At 35.6% G+C, this 19,381-nt stretch overlaps 1 protein-coding gene across 2 annotated transcripts; it reads right to left on the bottom strand.

Moving 5' to 3' along the window:
• Positions 1 to 1,268: 1,268 nt before the first annotated feature.
• On the bottom strand, positions 1,269 to 18,258 carry LOC140760079 (pantothenate kinase 1-like). 2 transcript variants are annotated; one of them, XM_073096882.1, is made up of 18 exons: positions 18,129 to 18,258; positions 17,845 to 18,047; positions 17,587 to 17,754; positions 14,585 to 14,622; positions 13,838 to 13,954; positions 13,307 to 13,426; positions 13,122 to 13,216; positions 12,943 to 13,036; positions 12,252 to 12,383; positions 10,493 to 10,605; positions 10,187 to 10,310; positions 9,327 to 9,443; positions 9,136 to 9,230; positions 8,963 to 9,056; positions 4,164 to 4,289; positions 2,569 to 2,681; positions 2,171 to 2,363; positions 1,269 to 1,526 (listed from the first exon to the last, which is right to left on the bottom strand). In XM_073096882.1, exons 2-18 carry the CDS (start codon positions 17,972 to 17,974, stop codon positions 1,389 to 1,391), a joined length of 2,007 nt encoding a protein of 668 aa, XP_072952983.1. In that variant the 5' UTR covers positions 17,975 to 18,047; positions 18,129 to 18,258; the 3' UTR covers positions 1,269 to 1,388. The 2 variants fall into 2 exon arrangements, with proteins under 2 accessions (XP_072952983.1, XP_072952984.1); XM_073096883.1 differs by lacking the exon at positions 18,129 to 18,258 and having other exon boundaries at positions 9,327 to 9,440; positions 17,845 to 18,122.
• Positions 18,259 to 19,381: the final 1,123 nt, after the last annotated feature.

The following is a 19,381-nucleotide window of genomic DNA, read 5'->3' as shown; positions in this document are numbered from 1 at the left end:
TCAATTTTTAAGATTATTTTATCAAAAAATCTAATAAAATATTAATGGAGTAGACTTAGTTAAAGAGAGTCAAAACATTATTAACCCTTTTAACTATTCCAATTTCACACTCATTGGTGTACCAGATGCACTAAAATCGGCCCTGTTTGCTTTGAGTTTAGCGACTCCTCAACTGATTTAATAACCAAATATTTTTTTAATCTTTTTTATATCTAATTTAATTTAATTTTTAAAATATTAAAATTAAAAAATGAGATTAATTAATCAAACCCAACAAGGACTTTAATAGTACGGTGATTTTAATAGCCACTCTTTTATAACAATTAGAATTTAGAAGTCATCTAACCTATCCAACGTAGAAGTATTTGCCCTAATTCTAGTCTTCACGATTTCTAGTGTGATCAGAGCCGTAGGATGCTATTGTCCTTTCCCACTATTTTAAGGGCTTTATCGCAAAGTTCCAAGCAGCTAGGGTTTCACCTCACGCCTATATAAATCTCCCCCTCCCCCCCGAAACTCACTGCCTTCAATCCGCGCACAGCCTCCATCCGAGGTCTTCTCCAACTCCTCCAAACTTCATCTCACTCCATTCTTTTTCCAATCTTATTTCTCTTCCTCTAATGGCGTATTAGAGGCGGAGATGAGCATGTAAAGATACCATCAAACGCTGAAATCATTATGGCGTCGTTATCTTTTCATCAGCCTCTTTGAGTCTTCTTTTCTAGCTTCTTTAAGCATTTCAGTTTATAGCTTTGATTTGAAATTATTTATAAAGAGAGGTACTAAAATAGGACAAAAGTTTCGTAGGGAAGGCAATAAATTAGAGTCTCTGATGCGCTTTTATTTCAATAGCGTCTTCAGCGCTGTACGTTGCCGAGATCGACATCGAGCTAAGATTCTGGCATTCGCCATTGCTATATGATATGGCGTATTGCATTCAGATGCTCGGATACTTTAATTACCATTTAATCTGATCAAATTTGAAATCATGGTGTTTTTTTTAGATCTATAACATTTTATGATCCTTTTTTATTTCAAATATATATACGAATATGCAGTGGTTAAATTATATTATTTTATTTTGATACATTCCTATTTATGTTGGTGGTTTTCCTTTCTCTTCCTCTTGGATCTCCTAATAAAATACTAATCGCAAAGGTAATAGATATGGATTTATATTTTATGAACAACAGTTGGTATGGATTTATATTTTTACTAGTAAACAGAAGCAGGAATGGTAATTAAAATTTTCTTGTTCAATTAAGCACTTGAAAAATGCTGCAAATTAACAGCTGGGATCTGGATTAAAAGATTGTTTGGTGCCCTGATAGCCTTTCCATAGCATTTTATTGACAATTGAACCACGCAATCCCTCACGATATCTCTGCCTAACGATCCTGCTGGGATTTCAGAATTTTAGCCTTCTGTTCTTCATTTTCCTTTTGTAATCTCTCTACTTCAGCCTTGAGCACTGCGTTCTCATGCCTCAGTCTCTCCACTTCCACTTGCAAGTTTGTATCATCACTCTGTCCAAGCAAATTACAAGGCAATAAGAAAAGTAAATAAATATACTGTTTACATGATTTGAACGTAAGAACTTTTAGATGAACGGGTAAGTTGGCTGTCAAACATAGTGAAGAATTTGTACTACGCACAAACTCTTCCCAGATTCTGTAGTCCAAATGGCTTAGTAAGGTTTCTGGAACTAAGTCAGAGTTAGCAATTTTGGATATACAAAGAATTAAGTATATAAAATATCTATTACTACGGTATCAATTAAGAATTTTTATTAAACAAGTCATTATTTTAGAAAAATATTTTCCAACGAATGCTTACATAGCTAGCATCTACTAGGATTAGAAGTCACATAGTCGTGGCATAAATAAAATTAAAGTTAGAATGGTCAGAAAACTCTCTTTAAGTTCATCACCATGTAAGATGTGACATTTGCAGGCTCAAATGCAAGACTGTAGTCCATTTAACTCATCAAGTTTAATATGACCTATTTTCACTTGATTTAAACATAATAGGCTGACAGCAAAATTCATGATATTGACGACTTCATTGAAGTCCAAATTGAAATAAGTTTGCTGGTTGTCTAGCTAATTTTTAAAAGTAAGCAAGCATTAGGATACACCAAATTTGAGAGAAGTTCTGTTTGGTTACTTACGCTATTATGTTGCGGACTTGGAGGTAAAGATGGAAATCGTCCTCTTGTGTAAGGAGCACCAAGCAAGACATCTTTTATGACCTCTTGTGCTGCCAAGCCATCAATGCCCATTTTTTCATAGCTAAAGAATGCGCCTACAGTCCCTAAAAACCCTTCGTGGCATAGAAATGTTGTTTGAACTTGGCCTTTGGACCTGAAGAAGACGAAGAGTGATTCACAGAAGATAAATGGTGAGGAATTGATAGAACTGTCATATTAAAACCAGTAGCAGCATATCCCAGAAACATGTACACAGAACAACCCTCCATAGATGAAGTCGAACTAGACATCAGCATATCAGCAAACTGGAAAAATACTACATCACTCCTCTTGATCAATTCTGAAACTAGACTTCTTACCAGTACTTGAGTGAACGGGAGATCTTGTCCATAGTCTTTTCGTGACCACAAACATAAGCTCCTCGGAAGAATATTTTCTTCAGCCCTGAGAGATTCGCCACAAAGTACGATATCTGGAATGGACCAAGTAGAGTTAAATGCATATGAAAAGCTATGAAATATATGAGATTCATCTCCACTCTAATATATATCAAATCGAGAAAAGGAGTATTATAAAGCACAAGTTATAGTACATATGTCAGGGCAAGAAACGAGGTTTCAATAATAATGAAAAAGAATTCTTCAAGCTACCATTATAACTCAATAGTTAACATTAGGATTGTCATTTGATTTATGTTTTCATCGGAACGCTATATGCATATGATTTGAATGCATTGTGGCTCATTTATTAGGAGGATTAGTCTAATTGTCCAATCCAACTGTTACGAAGAGCTAGCCATTTTTGTGATCGAATATTAAGTAGAAAAGAGTGAAAGAATATGACAGATTATCTAAAAGAAAAGTGGTGTATCTTAGAATAAAGTTGCAATAAGATTGAATCTCCAATACTTAAACTTCTAGCCCAAAAGAAGACCCTTCATGTTTATTTAAGGTGACCTCGGATCAACTTTATCTTCTTAGAAACTTATCAGATAATATGCTGGTGTAAATTACTGACGTAACCTCAATTAAAGTGGATCAGAAGACCATAAAGTTAATTTCTTATGGATACAAACACCCAACAGACAAAATAGCTAATGGACAAACTATTTTAAGATACCTCATTCGTAGTATCTAAAAAGGAACCAAAAGAATGGTGTATTTGCTTTTCCACCCAAATTGTTACTAGAAGCTCCAATCATGGTACGGTTAATTGGACATCGTTTAGCGCTCACATAAATAAGCAATAAGCCCATAAATGCAGAGGCAGACACAAGTATTATGTAAACACAGAGGTTTCCAACATGTAACGTACTACCTCATCAGCCATGCAAGGATGCCCTTGCTCTTTCGTAACAAAGAATTTTACTCATAACATCTAAATTATTAAAAGGACAAAGGCATTCCTGTGCATGAAACTCCTAGGCTGTATATATATATATATATATATGCCATACCCTATTACTCGTAAGGAAGTTATTTGGCTAAAATCCGCAAAACAGGGGTGCAAAGCCAGCCTTCTCATCACACCAAATGTTGTACTTTATGATAAACTAAAAAAATACTGACAAATGAGTGGTTGATCTTAATAGGTGAAGTCCCAGTAGAACTTGATCTGTATCATTTTTCTAATTGGTTAAGTTTTAAAAGGCATGTTACATTTAGTTGCCAAGTCTAGAGACCTAATATTTCGTTCTGCGTGTATCATTTAATGTAGAGAATATATCAAGAGATAATTTTGCGTACCAACTAAGCTTAAGAACTAAGAACTACTTGTTTGCAAAACAAGGATTTAAGACTTTAAGCATATTTTTAAGTTGCCTTTCCACTTTCCCCTTCTCCATGCATATTTATAGCTAAATAATATTTATCAGGAAAGAGGCAAATGCAACTGTAGGACTACTTGTGTACTATTATCTTCAGATAAGTCTAACTGACCCTAAAAAAAAACTTACTTGTCCAATGTTGTAAGTGAAAGCATTCAAAAGTGCAGCTGCAAGATCCTCTACTCTGTATTCTGCAAGCTTGTTTGACATAACCTTTCCAAAACTAGAAGCAGTAGTTGATGCTGGAAGACCATGCTATAATTTGAAAAGTTAAAACAAATAAGACAAGATTATGAAATATATCAAATGAAACAAAAACCAGTACTGATGTACTGATCAGACTAAAATCAGAATAGCAATCAAACTAAATATGCTCATATAATATCAGATAATAGACTGGATTTTCTGATCCATAAGAACCCAGCAAGGATCTAGTCAAGTGTTGCCTGCAAAGCTCAAATGGATGTCTAGGCTTTGGTTAAATTATTAACACCTATCATGTAAAATTCACTATAACCACAAAGAAAGAGAGTTAAAACTGATGCACCTTTTAACATTCAAGAGAAGTCCACGAGAATCAGACTAAAAGCCTGTTAGGCTACCATGTACCAGATGGCATCATGAGGGACCCAGCGGAATCAATCCTCAAATCTCTTGTTTGATTGACAAATGTGTTGAGCAAGACAAATAGCCTGATAAACCTTGATACATAATGAGCTGTCTTCCCCGATAAATCCAAGATATGTTTGATATAGCAGTTTCTCCTTGTTACATGTTTCCATTGCAAAATCACTCAATTTCACCATTTTCTGACTGATTTGCCCTTGCCATGCTTTTTAAAAAGAAAGATAAAATTTTCTTTTCATTTAATATAGACATATAATTGATAAGACATGATCGTCATGCATACTTGCTGATTGGATGTTAGACCATAGATGATTTTGGAAGGAAAACTCTTTAATCTTTATCATTATTAATGGACGGAAGGGTTAACGGACAGGATTTTATTTCTTATGATGCTCACACGTTATCTATCATCAATGTGAAGTGTTAACGGACAGGATTTTATGCACAGTGCAATGTTAAGGAATGCCCATGAAAAATTAAAGCACAAAAGCTTCCTGGAGTCAAAACTTTCAAGATAAGAACTTTTGTGAAACAACATACATGTAATAATTCAATTTTTAGAAAAGATCACAAATAGTGCTCAAGTTTATTCATTACGGACTAAGTGTGAAAACAGGTCTTAGATGACGATAGGTAGTCTCAATTTACATTATAGATAGCAAATTACGTTGAGGGAACCAGGTTACATTATATCTCATCGGATACGCATATGCATTTGCAAATTACGTTATGTTACTATGAGTTCTGTTGTTTAACAGCGGAATACTTTGCGTAACTGCAGACTCCTTTATGCAATGCGGAATTCGTTATTATATGATGGAATCCATTATCTATCTGCAAAATTCATTGTTTATATGTGGATTCTTTTATGTAACTTCTCATTCTGTTAGTCTCTAAATTAATAAAATTATGTACCTACGACTTTATTACAGCTAGTGACTATGTTTGCAATTTAACATCAGGTACACTACAAAGATGGTCTGAAATGACATAGAAATTAGGTATGATGTAGTTCCATCATATTTTAAAGTTTACAGTGCCAAAGCCTGCGGTGCATTTGAGGAGTCATACCAGTAATTGCAGTGTTACATAATAGAGCTTAAATGAACATATTTGAAATTAAGGTTGCATTTCTATGGGATCAAGAATTTTGTTTTAATTGTGAGGAATTATAGAAATGTTAATTTTTGTAATTTTGGTATTAATGACTTTGACAATTGTAACTAGGTATAATTTAAATTCTACCCTTGATAACTCATTAGATTAATATAAAGTAATATTATAGTCATGGAAGAATAAAATGTAAAAACTAAGTCAAACCTATCCGGATCTAGAGTGACAAGCACAATATATGCAATAAAGTAGCTAGTTATATAAGCTCGTCTTTCTTATGTATTGTTTTATTTTCATAAATTATTAGACCCATTATTGTGCGAAGAAAATCTCGAGACACAAGAGAAGCTCGATAGTTGAGGAGAGCTAATCGTATATCCTAATATGTTTCAGACAAGTTAGATCTTATATTAATCTATGAATAGTGCATTTTACTACTTATTAATTTTTACTTACTGCACATCTATTTAATAAAATACTCCTAGACATCCATCTATGGTATATGAATAGACCTTGATGACTATGACATAAAGTTGTATGGTAGAAGATATATACTACTTGCACATATCATTAGTTACTTAAGTCCCAAGTAGACAGTTTCCTTCACTCACTTCGCTTGAGGTTAAGAGTGGAGTGCATTATATAGTACTTATATTATTAGCGGTCTACATTTAAGTTGTTAGCCTGCGTGGTATTTAAATGATCACACTACCTTGTTTGGAGACTAAACTATGATGATAGTAGAAAAGTATTTGTGAAGTAGGGTTATAACCCTGACGATACCTAATAACATAAGCTTAGGGTATCTATTAAGCTATGTGCTTATGTTCGCGCTATATGCAACGATTTTATTGTGTGCAATGATTCTGCAATAAGTAATAATTTTGTTGTATGCAATAATTCACTAGAGCAATGATGATGAAGATAGGATATGGGCTTACAACTGGGGTCCTTCCTCTAATGGCCACAAACAACTAGTCATATGCAGGTAGTGTCATCAAGCATGTGCATGCAACATTACCGCTAGATGTTCTTCATTTTTTTTAATGTTTGTTATGTGAATTGTGGCTTTGTGTGAGCATGATGAGATATAATAATTTATGAGTCTGTGAGAAGAGAACTGTTATATGGCCTTATATTTTGTTTGAACTTATCTTGATAAAATGAGTTGATTTTATGTTATGATATTATTCTGCATTCTTGGTATTGTGTGATTATGTGAAAGCCCTTTGCAAATTATTTCAGATATACTTAGCTTGTTATGTTAGTAATTACAGGTATTAGAATATTCATCGTGCATTTACATTGTTGATAGACTATTTGGATTATACTTGTTGGGCTGTGTGCTCACAACCTTTTAATAAGAACATTTCAGAGTTGGAGGAGGATGAGGATATTGAGTAGCTGATTTATTTTTCTGCTAAAGTTCATCTACTTTATTCTAGTTGAAGATTAGCCCCATGAGAGTTCTATGTTTTGAGCTTTGTATATTGGACATCAATATCTGTGAGCTTGTTGAGGTATGTGGTTCTTGTATTTGGATTTATTTTGCTTAGATTATTGATGGTATTTAGACCTTTCACTGATTCATTCATTAACCAAATAACAAACTGATTACTAGTACATGTATCAGCTGCTTATGCATCAGTAGGGCTGTTAGGCTTGACGAGCAGCTCGGGCTCGGCTCGGGTGAAGCTCGGGTGAAGCTCGAGTCCGGCTCGGCTCGATCAGAGCTGAGCCGAGCCCGAGCCATTATAATAGGCTCGAAATTAATATCGAGCCGAGCCTGAGTTGGAGCCGGCTCGCTCAGGCTCGGCTCGATAGGCTCGATAGCCTGAGTCCCTATGACTAAGGACACGTGGCATAAGGAAATATTGCCACGTGTCCCTCACTAACTCATTCTCACCCCTAACTACCCCAACATTCATCATCCTCACCTACCCCACCCTCATTAATTACTTCACCTTTCCCATCACATCACCTTCCCCATCATCAATTCCCCCACCCTCACCTTCACTCTCACCCTCATCCACCCGATCACCTTCACTCTTCCCTCCCCGTCGGTCTCCATCGGCAACGACGGCAAGCCACCACCACGGCGCCACACCTTCCTCTCCGTCGGCCTCCTCCAACTCCTCCTCCGTCGTTGGCCTCCTCCTCCTCCTCCTTCGTCGTCGGCCTCCTCCTCCTCCTCCGTCGTCGGCCTCCTCCGTCGTCGGCCTCCTCCATCCGCCTCCGACTCCTTCGGCAAGCCGCTGTCCATGTCGCCACCGCCCACGTCGCAACCGCCCACGTCGCCACCGCCTCATCCTCTAATCGAGCTCGAGCTTTGCTCGGGCTCGGTTAGGCTCAGCTCGAGCTCGGCTCGGGTTGAGCTAAGCCGAGCCTGAGCAACATTGTGAGGCTCGAAACTAATTTCGAGCCGAGCCTGAGCAACATTGTGAGGCTCGAAACTAATTTCGAGCCGAGCCTGAGCCAGAGCCGGCTCGCTCAGGCTCGGCTCGTTTACACCCCTATGCATCAGCTCATCCATTCAATTCATCCTTGATTCGATCAAGTTTAGATGATTCCAGACTCCCAAGGACTTAACATTAATCTAGTCCAGCATTAGCCTATTTATTCAGTTTTAGATTCCAAGGTCATGCCACTAATCATTTTTACAGTACCCCATTGTTTATTTGACAACTTTTGTTTATTTGACCTTTCCATGGTCTTGACCAGCGTCACTTATATGAAAGAATGCTTCACAACAATCTCAATCGAACAAGCTAAATTCCATACGGGGCAAGTGAGGGAGGGGACGGACCCGCTCGAAGGACGGATTGATAACCTGCATCCAATGATTAACCAGGAGGCTCGCTGCGCTCGATCAAAGAAAAGGAAAGAAAACCACTTCTTTCTCTCTCTAAGGGCCTTAGTCGCAGCTATCTTGTTTCATCCTTCTTCTAGGGTCCACCCCCTTCTTTTCTAGGCTCACTCCCATCAAAAGTTACCTTCCTTCGGGATCCATAGGGGATCTCCCTTGCTGGACTAGCCTATCTTTCATACAAGATCAACCAGTATCTAAATGAAAATTTTCATGCATAATAAACAGCAAAAATTTCTTCTACACTAACTACTTGGATCAACTCGAAAGTCAGAGAGAAATTCTGGATGCATCTGTAAGTTTGATAGGAAAAAAAACATACCTTCAGATAACCCTGCTCACCGTATATATCCCCAACAGTCAAGTCCACGGATAGGTTATTACCCCTCTGGCTCAACTCCAGAAACTCTTCATAACTACAAAAGAATGTTATGCTTGTGTCAGGAATAAAACTCTAAAGAAATTGAAAGGAAACTTGTATGGAAGTATCATTACCTTGAGCACCCTGTCAAAAGCCTTGCAAGACCAAGGATAGTACCACCACCTAGATGTGTCCCAATAATACGTTCAAACTTCCCCTTACCAATCACCTACTTCATGATAAGTGTTGCTCATAGAATAGTTTAAGACAATACATTTTAACATTATGTTATTAGCTAGACCAGTACATCATAATGAAAACTGACCTCAATCATGCTGACACCTGAGCCAATATTAACAAGCAGATAAGGAAATATGCTGCTTTCATTATGTTCAGATGCTAATTTTCCATCAAGAGGAACAGAAGATTCGTGCAAGATCTGCTAAAGAAATGGTAAATAAAGGAAGATCCATTACTATAAGGTCAACTTACCAGATGGATAGACTAAAATACCATTCAATGGACTGCTCTAATATCAAAATTCTATTGTAGAGGGAAATCTCCCATATGTAACTTAGTTAACATTGGAAAGAGAAAATCTCAACAAATGAAACTGTGCAAATCCATCAGATAATCCAAAATAGGCATTTCAAAGGAAACATGTATTGCTATCTACTTCATCTGAATACTGGTTTAACTAAATAATTGCAAAGTTGGTAGAACAAAGAAGAAGAAAAACAGACTTTCTTTCTCTTCATCTCATGGATAAATTTTCTCAAATGGAAGATCTCTGGATAGATAAAACTCAAGCCATTTCGTAGGGCCTGATTCTAGACTATGGGAGAACGTATAAAAAGGATGTGAGCCCTTTTTTTCTTTTTATTTTCTTATTTTTTCAGAAGAAATGGGGATCAGACCACAATTAAGATGAGATGAAAGACCATATTGCAATACAAAAAGTAATAACCAGAAATAATATAGGGTTAGGGTTATCATATTGTCTCTCCCTGACAACAGTGATTTATATTTTAAAACCAATCTATCAAATGGAAGAGAGAAAAATCACATTAAGAGGAACCAACAAATCTGAATGAACTTGCAAAAATTAGTTCCATGTTTCTATTTGTCAATTAATTTTTTAGAGTGAAAAAATACCATGCAGTTCACTGTTGTCATCTTACTCACTTGTTCTTTCGGATCCTCCACTGTCAAATTAGCGGCATCAAGGTTCTCGTAACTTGTTAATGCACCGAGGGCTCCTAAAAAACCTTCATGACGCAAGAAAACTGCTTGCATTTGTCCTTTGGACCTGAGTAATAAGCGGAAAAATTTCAATCCAGATGAAAACAAAGAAATCCTTTCGAACTATCATTCATTTTAACTTACAATAGCAGTCGAGCAAATGATAATTCCACACAGAAATCTAATTTGATCTTCTTTCTTGATGACAAAATGTAACCATGACGATCCATTATATAAAATAATATTTACCAATAGTCAATTGCATAAGTAATGTGGTCCATTGTGCTTGTGTGGCCACGAATGTATGATCCCCCAAAAAAGACCCTCTTGAGCCCCAAAAGTGATGCTACAAGGAAGGAAATCTGAAAGGAACATGTCAAAAACAAGAACCAGCACTACAGAATTCCATCATTATAACAACTCTCTTATGCTTTCCATGATTATATTTATCAAAAATTTGAGGTCGAATATGAAACTAAATTGACAGTTTAAACCCCATCCACATATTTTCAAAGAATCATGAAGAACCATTTAGATTGTCAAAGATGCTCAACGACTGACAGAATCAATCAGTTGAAATTTTACTCCAGAAATGATACGCAGTAATGTATAAACCACCTACTGAGTAAGAGAATTGTGTATATACATATAATTTTCTTTCTTCTTGCTCCTTTCAAATTAATAATGTTGTCAGCTTATCTGCATGTCCAATCAAGAAAACAGACTTCTTTAGAAGCCTTTCAACTGAAGGATGGTCAGATTTGACATGGATAAAACGGTTATTAAGGAACTAGGAGAAAGTCACAACGTTATATCACACTAATAAAATTTTGAATTTACTAGTAAATTAAATGGATAAGAAGATCGGTTCTCTGTGATGTTTATACGAGGAATCTACCGAGAGAAGTAGATAACAGGAAGAAGAGAGGATGCATTTAGAAAGTCTTCCTTTGATGTCAAATTATCACCAGAAGATTTAGTTAACTACTTGTAATGTAAACCTTTTAAAAGTATCATGTCTCTTCAGAAGGTCTATCGGTCATAAGTCATAACTCATAAGATTATAGCAGATCAAATAAGAACACTATAAGCTATAAAGAATGTACCATAATAGCTAGGGAAGGTTATTAAGATAAGAAAATTTCTTTAGAATATTTAATGACAAAGAATCTCATGCTGAAACATGCAGACATGATGCAAATGGCTGGTTGTGTGACTCGGCACGGGTGGCAGTGAGATTGAGGTAAAAGATTCTCATAGTTACTGCCAAAGAGTGTCACTTCCTATTTTTGGTGCTTTTTCATACCAATATGCCTATCTTTCATGTATGCCAGCACATTGTGTTATTGTTATTTATTCACCTCAAATCAGCATGTATAATTAGATAGTAGCTCTGCAAGATCTAACTTTCAATTTGCCATCAATTTCACTTCTTTGCATTTCATTTAGAATTCTATACTTTAGAGTAAAAAAAATTTACCAATTGTAGAAAAAATTTAACTCCTAACTGGAGCAATCTGTAGATGACTGTAAATTTGAGCTTAAAAAGGTTCTTCCAAAGCTCTAAAGCATGTACGGGCTTTACGTTCAGGAAAAGGATCAATCATCTGAGACATGTGCTGCCACAGCACAAGAGCTGTATAGTGGTCTCATGGATATTGTCACCCCCATTATATGTGTTAGCACTTGGTTGGCATAACACTCCTTCCTTAATAGCATTTCTTAATTTTAATATTGTGAGTGTATCTAATATGCTTTCAACCCTTTACACTGAGTAATGTCAAACTATAAATGACAGAAAATAAAACATAAATTTTGGCAATGTTGATTAGTAGATGTAAGAACTACCATCCAAAATAAAGCAATGAAACAGAAACAATTTACAGAACAATCAAATCATAACTTGGCTTTTTCATAATGAAAATGATGTGATCCAAAATTCCAAACGGAAAAGGTAAGGAGTGATACAATTTTGGGGGTGCAGGAAAACTAGGAGAAACTTACTTACTTGTGCAATATTATAAGTAAAAGCACTCAATATTGTTGTGGCAAGGTCCTCCCGTCTGTAATCAGTAAGCTGCCTTTCAGAAGTTATCACTTTTCCAAAGCTAGAAGCAAGAGTTGATGCTGAAAGACCTTGCTGAAACATGGTAAAACAAGAAGTGTTCACTAAAACAATGTAAATAAATAGGATCTACCTTTACAATTAAGCACAAACTTGATTGAAACATAAAATCAGAAACCAACTACAGATAGCTCAGACGCTAGCTAAGCTTACTAACAAAGATGGAGTAGAAATAACCTTCTTACAGCAAAGAAGAATCTTATACACGTAACCTTCTCCTCATTATGAGATATGTATATATTTACCTAGCAGTCAATCATCAATGAGGAAAAGCAGGTATAATGAAGACATAAAGGAACCTTGCCTTTCAGTAAGTATCTAGATGTCATATCATTTTGTATGCTTTAGTAAAGATACGGCAAACAACATTTACATGTTACAAGAACACAGTGACTTAAAATATTATTAACTAACAAATAAGAAAAAATATGCTAACGAAGAGAAAACCTCGCTTCTGCTATATCTAACATATAATAGTGTTGTGTGATCAATTGCTGGAAAGGGTATTATTATATGATAGCATTTAATTTTGATAATTAGTGGCAAAATGTTCAACTAGGAAAAGGAAAGTTACCTCTTGGCAAACTAATTCTCCACATATATCTTTGACAATTAAGTCCAGAACAAGATTGTCCCCACTCTGGCTCAATTTTAAGAATTCATCGTAACTGAAAAATAAAAAGATAGGTAACTCCCAAGATAAAAAAACATAGGCATAGTAGCAAAAGATAGGCACATGTATTCGAGCATTACCTCATGCAACCTGTTAAAAGTTTTGCAAGACCAAAGATAGTACCTCCACCAATATGTGTCCCTGTTACCCTTTCAAACTTTCTGCTTCCAGTGACCTAAATTGCATGTGATGAAATATATCCAACACTCTGGGAGAATAATGTCTTAGTATTCTACCAGATGTAGTGCATAAAATGAAGAATTACCTTTATAATACTAACACCTGAGCCAACATTGACCAGAAGGTATGGAAAAAGGTCCTTCGGACTGATATTTATAGAATCCCTTTTCCCATTCATGTGTGTGAACGATGCATCAGGGATTTTCTGGAAGAAAACAGCTAAAATTTAAGCCAATCTGCTCTTTCTGAGTTAAGAGCATTTTGTATGAATGACCTCTTTCTAAAGCATACAATATTGTTAGCAAAACTCAATTCTATGGTGACAAAAAAAAAATCTGATTAGTTATTTATGATATATATCATGCACATCATAGCAGTAATATAATTAGGGTAATATTAAATAGCTATAATGTGTGTTTCCAATAGTAGATATGGTTATCAATTGTTATATTAGCAGTTTCACTTGCTCTAGGACTTCGTATAATATCACAAGTCATAATTGTTCTAGCAACAGACCTCAAGGTTCTTGTAAAGGAAAAAAAAAATGGAGCAACTAGTGCATAAATGTGCAGACTCAGCTGGGGTAATCTGAAAGCAAAAAGTTTCAGTAGTATACCTGTAACAAAAAGTTTGCTCCAGCTACAACACTATCCATTTCATCCAACTTATCAAGAGAAACGCCTATTTTCTCCTTAAAAGCATCAGCAAATTTGAATGCTCCCCCACCTGAAGCCTATTCAGTTCCAAATGCAAGTTCATACAAATATGGACAAGTAAATATTTAGACTAATTGAGTATATTATCACAGAAAAAATTTAAAATATGTTCCATAATAAACTATATGAAAAGATGAAGACTGTTTGCTTTGGCAAATAGTATTCTGATTATTACTTCTTCTTCTTTTTCCAGAAGGTGCATTACAACCAGAAGTATTCTAGTTCTGCGCATTTGACCTTCATAGTCTGTAAGAATATAAAATAATAAAATCATAATGTAGGATGGCTGCATGACCTGTGAAGTAAAATCATACAGCACATGCCAGACACTTCAATATACCTGTATCTTTTTTGTGCATATTACATAGGCAGTACATATCAGAGGAGTCCATGATATAGTTTCTTATAGAAGCAAAACCCATTAAGATTGAAAGAAAATCAGTTTCTATACATGAACCATGAGTTGTCCCTTTTCTCTTTGAATATGTTTTTGACCTTCTAAAGGGTACTATGAAAAAGTTAAGAGATTTTGTTAAAAAAGATAAATCAATAACAGTATAACCTCCTTATTGTTCAGATAAAACTTTAAAGTACTTGTGTGTGTTATTTTATTCTTTCAAATGCAGAACATAACAGAAGGACCATACCTTTAATGTCACATGTGCTTTGCTCATCCATAATTTTCCTGGCAATTCAAATATCCTAATGAAATTTGTAACCAATAACAGAAGAAAATTTGAAATCATGAATTATAACATGAACTAAAAAAAGGAGAAAAATTCGTGGTGTGGTTAAATATATTGTCAGAACTTACTACAAGAAACAACATTATACTTTGAGAAGAGCAGGAAATAGCATTCAAATGATGTATCATGAGCAACTGGCCACATTTATGGAGGACAACCCCAGATCAAGAGAGAGAAGAATGACATGCAGACATAAATCAAATGCTGCTTGATATTTCCTTTGCCTGACAACCACTTGTCTGTAGTTTGTACATATATGACTTCTGCCTATGGATCAGTCAAATCTTGAATGCACCATAATGAACTATCGAATACAAGCCTGCTATGGTAACTTTGGTGTTAAACTAAGAATTACATATAAGGCAATACTGAAAATTGATGTGAGTTTGACTTAATGCATTCATAGGTGTGAATTACAAGACCGAAGGCATGTATCATGTGAGATCAAGAACCCAAACTAGGAATTGAAAGAATTAATAAAGTGAGTATGTAGAAGCATGTACGGAATAGAATAGAAACATATGAGTAAATCAAGGAGACGGAAAGCTAGAGAAGTCAGTTCATACCAATTTAAATATAGAAACAATTACACTAAGTTTCTCATTTAAGGCAGATGTTTCTCTAGGCTTCAGTAATGAGCCACATGTACTACCTCTGAAATAATTAATCAAAATAAGTATAATATTTGTAGATTTAGTAATTGATCGCAAGTGTATATGGCAGTAATCTATATTTTATGTTAAATTTGTTAAATCAAAATATAACGCTGCATGATAAGTTTGTTTCTTACGTACTTATTATGCAGCTGATTATATGGGGAGTATGTCTATTCCTTAGAAGATGAGGTTAAGGGAACACATATGCATATACATGGTCTCATACAGAGGTTCATAAATCATTACCCTAAAACTTTGCTGAAAAGATTAACTAGAGTTGCCTAGATTGCAAGCCAACCCAACCTTGAGACTTCTGGTCAAGTTGTAGACCAGATAGGTCTGACACAAGATGATTCCGAGTCATAATCTCAGCATGGCCTTTGGGATCCAAGTGTGACTTGTCATATTTGGATGGAATTCCCGGGCTAGCCAAGTTATTTGGCACTCCTAATCGCAGGAATATGATGTTTCTCCATTCTGTTGGTTAACATGGCAGGTAACATGATACGCTACTTACCGGGGATTTTGATCTTAGTGTTATGGCAGCATCAAGCCGTCAACTAATTTTCCTAGACAATATGAGCCTATGGATTGTACTGGTGCAAACAGAAATTTAAAAAAAAAAAAATTTGAAGGAAATTGATCTTGGCTGCATGAATGTATATACAAGTGAATAATGGTCCCTTTCTTGACTTGATATTTTTCTCTCTTTAGTACCATTTCTGGTGTAACTATTTTTAAATTTTTCCAAGAAAGCAAACATACACTCACACAAACAGCGATATGAAAGGCTGAAACTTTCAAATTTTATTCAATATTAGTTATGGGCATCCAAGTGCACGAAGCTCCTACCAAGATGTAGGGATATCAACAAGCTGAACACGAGCGAGCTGGGCCTTGCCAGTGTTCGGCTCGGAATTAAATTTATTGAACTTGAACATGAGGCAAGCTGAAAATACGAGCTGGAATCCTAACTTGTGTTCGGCTTATAAAGAATTCAAGCCAGCTCATATTTGGCTTGTTTGTTTTGATGAGCTAACTCAAGCTTGTTCGTAGCGCAACTTAACCGGCTAAGATTAAACTAATAAACTGATGGAACTAAAAATCAAACCATTAAATCTCAATCTAACAGCTAGATTATCTCTTAACTAATAATCAATTTCCAACCATTAGAATACCCAATAATCTCAATCTAGCAGCTAGAATACGTGTGTGTGTGTGTGTGTGTATACTTGAGCTATATTGAGTCGAACACGTGGCTCATTTATATTTCAAGCTCAAATCTTGGCTCATATATTCATTTATTAAACGAGCAAGTTGATCTCACACAAAATTTTCAAAACACGAATTGTTGAGGAACACCAAGCTAGATTGCCAACCTAACCACATGTAATAAAGGGAGGATATCAACAGCCAAAACCTTGTTTTTGAAGAGGTTGTTTCTATGATTTGAACTCATGACCACCTCTCAAATGCATGGGGCAAGCTTTACCACTAAGTGATGCCTCTTAATGTTGGTTCCTAATTTAACTCATTGAAAATCATTACGATTTACTAGGAAAATAATGCAATTAAATTCATATAGAGAAATTAATCACATATGCTTAATATCTTCCCAACATGCAAGACAAAAAGAATTAACTTGAAGTGCGGTCTCACTTTTGTGGGGATTTAAATATTGCAAGATGTACACCAACCAATTCTTATAGAGTTGGTAGATACACTTTTCTATAACCAAAAAGGTCATGAGATTGATTTCAACCTAAAATAATTATTATGGATAAAATTATTTAGTGATTTGATGGTTTGACTCAACGACTTAACTCAATTGATGGCTCGGTGGTACGATTTGTTTGAAAAAACAGCTCGGCAATACGGCGGCTTGGAGGAGATCTCAACAGTATTTAATTCGGAGCAATAGTTCGACAATACATATGATTTAAAGTCCGGACTAAACAACATAGTGTATCGGCTAAGGTTTGGTGGAACCTAAATTTCTCTATATCTAGGGAGTATTGACACTTTTTATCGCCCATATATCTAGCCTTCGGGCTCTTAAATGACAACAAAAAAAATATTGCAACCTCCCCGTAGAAAGGTTATTCCATGATTCAATTCTGACCCACCAAAGTTTGTGGGTTGTAAGCCTTGAGCATTCCCTACTAGAGAGGTTCATAACATCACAAAGATAGAGGAAGCAAACAAAAGGAAACCATTAGAATTTAGAAAAGAATACATCTGCCCTACCACTAGCAGAAAGGCGCATTCTTTTCTCGATAAAATCCAAGCACTCATCAAGACGCCGCCTCTCAAACTTCACGAAGCACAGTTGCCCACCAACAGCCGAAATCCCATTCCGACCCTCCATATTACCCTCTTTGCCATCCGAAAAGTACACTACCTTTATCAATGTTCCTAAATTTTCACAAAAGTTAAAGAAATCATCAAAACCCAAACAAGAAATTATTTAAAAAAAAAATCGATCACAAATTGACAAACAGCTACCTCCAATGTCAAGGGCAAGAAGAGGTGAGTCTGAGGGCTGGTTAGGCAAATATATTGGCGGATTCCTCTCATCGAGCTCTCCACGGATCTCCGCGCCAGTGAGGTCGAGATTCACGCGAAACGGGTCCATTTCGGAGAGATCAAAACACACCTCGAATTCAAATCTGTGGAGGCATTAGGACTTCGTTGGAGTATTAAGGGATCTGAGAAGAGGACATGATCTAGGGTTAGGCTCGGAGAAGTTCGAATGGTACAGAGAAAGAGAGAGAGAGAGAAGAGTTTACTTCTCGGGAAGACATTGAACGGAGACGGTTGTACTTCGGAGAAAGTTTGGTAACGGATACAGATGAGGTGGTTTGCTGCAGATACAGTCGTAAGGATTTGGTCAATAGTACTACTGTCTATGGAGAAACGTCGTGTAAGCAAGGTGTATATGTATTTAATTCTTGGCATATGTTAAATATCTAATCCCATAGGAGGAGAGCCACTCAGGACTATGATTAGAGCCCACTGTTGAATGTGTATATCATAATATCATTGTCCAATTCAAAAAAATAGAAATAAAAAATCATATCATTGTTATAGTCTCCTTAGACCAAGAAAAATAAATAGTCCCTTGTGGCCTTATCTCGTGTATTTATTTAACGTTAGTCTGAGATTGAATTATATAAGGTGGTCAACTAGGTGCAGCATCTGTCACGTAGGAATTCGTCTATTTTCTTTTCAAAGAAAAAGATAGATATATTAATTAAGACACATGGTTATAGTAAGTCTCACTAATATAATGGTCAAAAGTTATGAAAACAGTGCTTTGAAAGACTCAAAACTTGTCTAGTGTCATCTAGCTAATTGATAGCATGATTAACTTGACCGAGTACATAAAAGATTTTATATTTGGAGAAATATTTAGTAAGAAAGGAATGTCCATAATTCTTTCGGTAGGCCATCCAGTGTTGTCGATCTTATTAAAAGTGTTGACAAATAGATTAAAAGAAAATTAATTTTAATCCAAATAAAAAGGAGATTACTTATCCATTTGACGACATAGGGAGTTATACGTACGCACAGCCCAAGCTTCGTCGTCTATGGTAGAGATGAATTTTTTAAATAATGGGGGGTGTTTGCTTGATGGTACCTGTATACATAGTAACTATGGCATAAGGTAAGTTTTCGAACCTTAGACAAACCCCATCCCATGTCACTGAAAACAAGATTATTCTTTAGCTTCCATATTAACCAATGCACAATTACAATCAAGGAGGGGAGAGTCTTTTGCTTCACAAAAAGGAAGTTGAATTCTCACATATATATATATATATATATACCTACCTATTGATATGAAAACGAGCTAAGAGAAGGTCCAAAAGTTGGGTGTCAAATTATATAGAAATTTGATTTTGAACATATAAAATATCATATATATATATATATAATTATTATTATTTTCTATAATAACCTTTTGAACTATTAAAAATCCTTTACCTCATGACACCAGAGACGAAATTAAAAAAATAGCCAAACTACCCATCTATTTTAG

Source organism: Typha angustifolia, chromosome 5, assembly GCF_048772165.1.
Source record: "Typha angustifolia cultivar Huaian chromosome 5, ASM4877216v1, whole genome shotgun sequence".
NCBI lineage: Eukaryota > Viridiplantae > Streptophyta > Magnoliopsida > Poales > Typhaceae > Typha > Typha angustifolia.
Note: the sequence above shows the minus strand (reverse complement) of the source record. Positions and strands in the feature narration are given on the sequence as shown.

Coding starts and splice junctions, on each gene's coding strand:
- LOC140760079 (XM_073096882.1), bottom strand. CDS start 17,974: ATGGACCCGTTTCGCGTGAATCTCGACCTCACTGGCGCGGAGATCCGT. Junction 17,755..17,844: donor TCTTGCCCTTGACATTGGAG/GTAGCTGTTTGT, acceptor GTGAAAATTTAG/GAACATTGATAAAGGTAGTG. Junction 14,623..17,586: donor AATGCGCCTTTCTGCTAGTG/GTAGGGCAGATG, acceptor TTGAATTGCCAG/GAAAATTATGGATGAGCAAA.